The 5,657-nt window shown below is 33.2% G+C and overlaps 1 protein-coding gene across 4 annotated transcripts; it reads right to left on the bottom strand.

Moving 5' to 3' along the window:
- Positions 1–873: 873 nt before the first annotated feature.
- On the bottom strand, positions 874–5,657 carry LOC144966701 (uncharacterized; the record flags this gene model as incomplete). Of its 4 annotated transcripts, none has more annotated exon segments than XM_078903462.1 (3): positions 874–1,021; positions 2,112–2,336; positions 5,552–5,657. In XM_078903462.1, coding segments are annotated over 3 exon segments (402 nt in total), but the record flags the coding sequence as incomplete, so codon positions are not given.

The raw sequence follows: 5,657 nt of genomic DNA, 5'->3' as shown, positions 1-5,657 counted from the left end.
CAACAACAAAAAATTATAATTCAGAAACTGCAAAGTTTGCCCTGTCAAACTAAATTCCCCACCAAAAAGACAACAAACTAATTTACAAAATGTCATTGAAATCTCAATTGTATGAAAAATGAGATTTATACTCTATATAAAATTTAATAGTAAATAAAAAAAATTGCATCATGATTCAACCCAAATGAATAAGTTTGGTTTTACTGCGTAATTCTGCAATTAACATAATGGAAGAGCCGTGCTTAAATTATTAAAGACATCAACTCCAAATCATTTACAAATCACTAGAGAAGCCAAACCTACAAATATAAGCCAAAAATGTAAACTGTGATGTAATTTGTGCTCAAAACAATCCTAAATGACCCCAAAATTGTACTGACAAATAATACTACAACCGTGAAATTGCCCTGGTTTGATCACTGAGGGAGTCAACAAAAAGAACAGGATTATTAAATTATTGACATAATATTGACATAAGTAACCACATATACATCAAATGAAGATAAAATTTAACAAAAATTCGTTGTTTCTGGAAAAGCAGAGCTATAGATCGTCATTAAAAAAAAAAAAATCACAAGAAATACCCAACTCCTTGTCACCATAATTTACTGCCTTTCTTGAGCCTCCTAGAAAATTGTCAAGGAATAAAATTTCACCTACAAAAGATCTCACTGTACTTCAAATTGATTGTCATAGCCTATATCTTGATCTATCAACAGTGACTAATGACTTAGATTTTTATTTTAGTATTGTTCAATCATCCTGCAAGAGATGTGGGGTAATGAATAACACTCCTAACATAGAAATCATAATTTTGTACGGATAACTCCTATTAAATAACAAATAAACCAAAACCTATTTGGATTGACTAACCTGTTCCCCTTTAAATTCTTTATCTTTATCCTTGTTAGCGGACGCTGTTGCAGCTGATGATACTTTTTGTGTCTCCTCTTTTAAAGATAACAGCTCTTCCAGCAGGATCTGTTTCTCTCCAAAATATGAAAATTCTTCTGATCCAGAACTGCTCAATAACAACCAAAGAAAAAAATAGTTTTCAACATAATTCTAAGATAACTCAAAAATGGAGGAAAAAAACCTATAGAATGATCTGTAAGGAATTTATTCCTAAAACTCCATTCTCCAACAAAGTGACTGATTCAAATCAAATACAAAAATCAAGAACACCATAAAATAAAATAAATAAAAAGTAGATACATAGTTCAGACCTACAATAGATGACAAATGGAAAAAAAATGAATTAGTATTTCCATTTATTGAATTGAAAGGAATATTTCTTTAGCAATGCTTTAGAGTTTGGCATTGTGTAGTTAAAAGACCAAGTCTCCATTTTCACCACTTTTTCTCCGGAAAACTTAATTTAAAAAATCAAACTGGAAGGGTAAATATATGAAATAGCACACATGTTTTTCCTTGTTTAATAAAAAAAAATCTAAATACAGGTTTTTCCAGGTTGCGTGGGAACCCTGTTGATTCTTGATGTGTTCTTGATTCAGCCGGAAATGGGGTTGTTTATTTGGCTAGAGTTTATTGTATCAAATGTTGGTGGCAATTAGCTTCCGATTATTGCCAAGTAGATGTCGCTAAACAGGGGTTTTACTATGTATGTCGTCATATTACTATTACTAATATATATATATAGCAAAAAAAAAAAATCTGGACCAAATGTCAATGTCACTATCCAGAGGTTGCACTGTGTATATAAACAACACATTGATCAATAATGAAAGTGGTATCGACCTATTGTTGCTTATTCTAATGATAGGCTTATCAGCACCACCTGAGGTCAAAACTAGATATATGTGTTATTTTAACTTTAACCCCTGATTCCACTATATGGATGTCTCTAATCCAAACAAAATACTGGAAACAGGGGTGTTTTAAGGAGATGTGACTGTAATTGATTTATCTCAATTTACAGAAATTACAGTACAAAGTGGTTGGCTTTTAAATAATTTTTAAATGACCATATAGAGGATATCTAACAGCATGATTACCATTCATGCATTTTCACAAAGACATCAAAGTTACATTGGCAGAGAAATCAATTTCACATAATGGAATAAATGCAATTAATTGAAAAATAACTTTACCTCCCCTCATTCTCCCTTCGCCCTTTCTTGTACTTCTCCAGAAGTAAATTTGCGCGGTCTTTCGCCGCCCTTGCCGTCAGAGTAACTGGAAACATTTCGGTTACTTTTAAGTTGGCCACCACTTCACTCCAACCAAACCCCAGCTTTTTATTATAGGGGTTGACTGCCAATGTTTCCCTGAGTAGCGTAATGTCAGCCTCTTCATTGTATCGAAACTGTCTTGGGCTGAAACACAAAATAGTGACACTTTAATGTGTGCTGGTTTCCTGAGGAAAGTACAGTAAAAAAAAAAGGTTGTGGTGTTAACGACGTATACATATATTATATATGCAGGTCTGACATCCGAACCCAACTGTGAGCCTAGTTTAACATTGTTGCAATGGACAATATTTTGCGTCAATTTTGAGATTTCCCTTCAAGAATGAGCCCTTACTGAATTGAGATCAGACCTGCAAATAAATAAGTGCACGTAATGTGTTAGTAAATGATCTCATAGTTAATAAGAATTAAAAAAAAAAAGTAAATCAAAATAGAAAGAATGTGGTGTTTCTATGCTGTAAAATAATGCACTATTTTTATGCATCTTTGTTGGAGGTGCAGGTTAACACACCATTTTTATGCACTACCGTTGACATTTTGTGTAAGATTAAATACTTCTAGAAGTTTGGTGAAGTCCGAAATCTTGGCTTGACAATTAAAATCACCAACAATAATAATTTCTCCATTCTTTGTGTTTTTTCCATGGAGAAAGTCTTCAAACTCATTTATAAAAGCTGTATTCGTACTCTTGTTTTTAAGTTGATGATGGTAGTCTGTAAATGGTTACAATAATAAAGTGACTGTTATTATGGCTAAAGTGAATTTCGACGCATTCAAATGAGTTGGTTTTGTTTTTCTACTTTGATCATTTTCAATTTGTCTCTGAAAACACTCATCCAACCACATCCACGTCTCTCGTCTCTATTTTCTTGATGATATGAATAGTCACTGGGGAGTATCTCGTTTATTGTTATGGTGTCAGAAGATGTGTTTCTGTAATAAGGAATAAATCCAATTTGTTTTCGACGATAAAACCATTTTCATTTATTAAAATACCTTCTATTTGCACAGAGCGGGCATTCAGGACAGCACAGTTCAAATCATTTTCATGTTTTGTACTCCTTTGTTGTTGCTGTTGTCGCCATAAAGTAATAAGGTTGGATAGGAGTGGTGATGCTGATGATAACGACATCGACTACGAGGATGGTGATGGTGGTAACGATATGGAAGATGACAGTGATGATGACGTAGGGGTGGAATACCGTTCCCGAGTCATATTTTCAGTATTAGTGAGGTGTCAAACCTATGACACTTGGCATCTTCCAAATATGGGTTTATCCAACGTAAAGGGTAATTTGCTGTTATGATAATAGTAATTATAATGTATCTATTTCAAATTCCATGCTGTAACCCTCTATGCTCATTTTTCTCAACATTATGCATTTCTATTCTATTGTGATGGTAATAAACAGATGTGTACATATTAGCATGTCCGATAATGGAAAGCAACTATGGGCTTGATTTAACATTGGTGTAATGGACAATACTTTGCGTTAGTTTGAGAGTATTTCCATTAGATCAACAAAATTCAATGAGTCAATTTGGGCAATCAGACCTGTAAATATGAGCACATCGCAATGTAATATTATATCCCATCATTTTCGCAGAGACTCATCACATTTAAAAAAAAAAAAAAATTTGACAACATAAAAATAAAAAAATTGGCTGCAAGTTATATTGAACAACATAAAACATTGGCTAACAAAATATTAATACACATTACTTCACTCGGCAACGACCACTTTTTTCTTGCAAAAGTTCCAGGTGAACGTGGATACAATGATAATTAATATTTAGATAAATAATAATTTTCAAAGATCAAAGGTAAAAAGAAGCATGGTACACGAATACTGATCACAATGAAGGAATATAATTAAATAAATAAATAATTTTTAAAAATTTAAATAAAGGTTCTTTAAAACATGATAACATGATAACTAGTTTTGTTTTTTTAAGTATTCACTAAGAGCAAATCTGTCAACCCAATTTTCTCTAAAGACAAGTGGCAGAGATTTTCAGAGGGCCTACCTACATGACTGACCATATAAATCAGTTTTATCCGATTCACAACAAAGAGAAAAATTGAAGGCAAAATTCATTACAATGCCTGATTCAATAGGAAAAATATTATTACATTCATGCCAAGGAAAATGAGAAAAAGAACTGTCAACCTTGTAACGTACTCCTGAAACTCTTGTTCCCAGCCATTTAAATTTAAATAATTATTTTAAAAGATCAAAAGTCAAAAGCAAAAAGTTTTTGAAAAAGAAACAGGGTAAACGAATACTATCACAATGACCGAAATGTAAATAAATAAATTTTAAAACAATTAAAATCCAAGGTTTTTAATAGGACGATACAAAGTTTTAAACAAAAGAATTCACTATTCACTCAGAGCGAATCTGTCAACCCATAACTTATGAAAGTTAGATCCGAACCTGCTTATGCCCAAGGGCCCTTAAATTATGAAAGTTAGATCCGAACCTGCTTATGCCCAAGGGCCTATCTAGTGTTAACATTGTTTCAATGGACAATATTTTGCATCATTTTTTGAGATTTCCATTACAATTACAACAATGAGCCCATAAGGAATTAGTTTATCAGACCTGCAAATAAGTTAACGTCGGACATTGTCATCTTTGGTTTATCAGACCCGCAAATAAGTTAACGTCGGACATTGCCATCTTGCTGCTGCTTTGTTTTGGTTGTCAGATGATTCAATTCACGAGAGAAAAATAGAAGGCCAAATTGATTACAATACCTGATTCAAAAGAAAAATTTTCTGACATATGACCTGTCAACCTTGTACTTATATGAGCCTCTGAAAAACTTTTTTCTTCCATTAGACCTAAACTCCACCCCCCCCCCCCCCCCCCCCCCCTTTTTTTTTTTTCCACGAAAAAAAAAAAATAAATAAATAAAAAATAAAAAAGCGATAAAAATTCCATTGCTGTACACCACTAACTGGTTCAGCTTGCAGCAAAAAGCCTCAACTTTCCCAGAAGCTATATCTACTCTAAACTCTAAATACGAAGGTGTGAAAACATCAAACGATTTGGACGTCTAGGTATGTTCTCTCCGGACTTCATAAAAATAAAAAATGTGAATGTTAAAATCGATTAAATTATTTTTAATTTCTTTGTGTGTATGTACGCGCGCGCGCGCGCGCGCGTGTGTGTGTGTGTGTGTTGAGAGAGGTGACCGCCGAGGACAAAGACAATGAATTGCAAGATCAAATATATATAAAATTAGGCCTATCATATAATTCATTCCCTCCATTATTTTGCGAAAATAGGTAAAATACATTACAATAATTTGAAATAAACTTAAATAGAACTCACGAAATGAAAGAACGTGTAGAAGGTTGCATTCGTGCTGCATCGATCGTGACGAACGAACAGTAGACTGAAATCAATGGGATTTCGCACCAGGATTGCCAGAAAATAA

This window comes from Berghia stephanieae, chromosome 2 (assembly GCF_034508935.2).
Source record: "Berghia stephanieae isolate SIO BIC M18660-M18661 chromosome 2, UCSD_Bste_1.3, whole genome shotgun sequence".
In the NCBI taxonomy this organism is placed as follows: Eukaryota; Metazoa; Mollusca; class Gastropoda; order Nudibranchia; family Aeolidiidae; genus Berghia; species Berghia stephanieae.
This window is presented reverse-complemented; position numbering and strand designations above follow the sequence as displayed.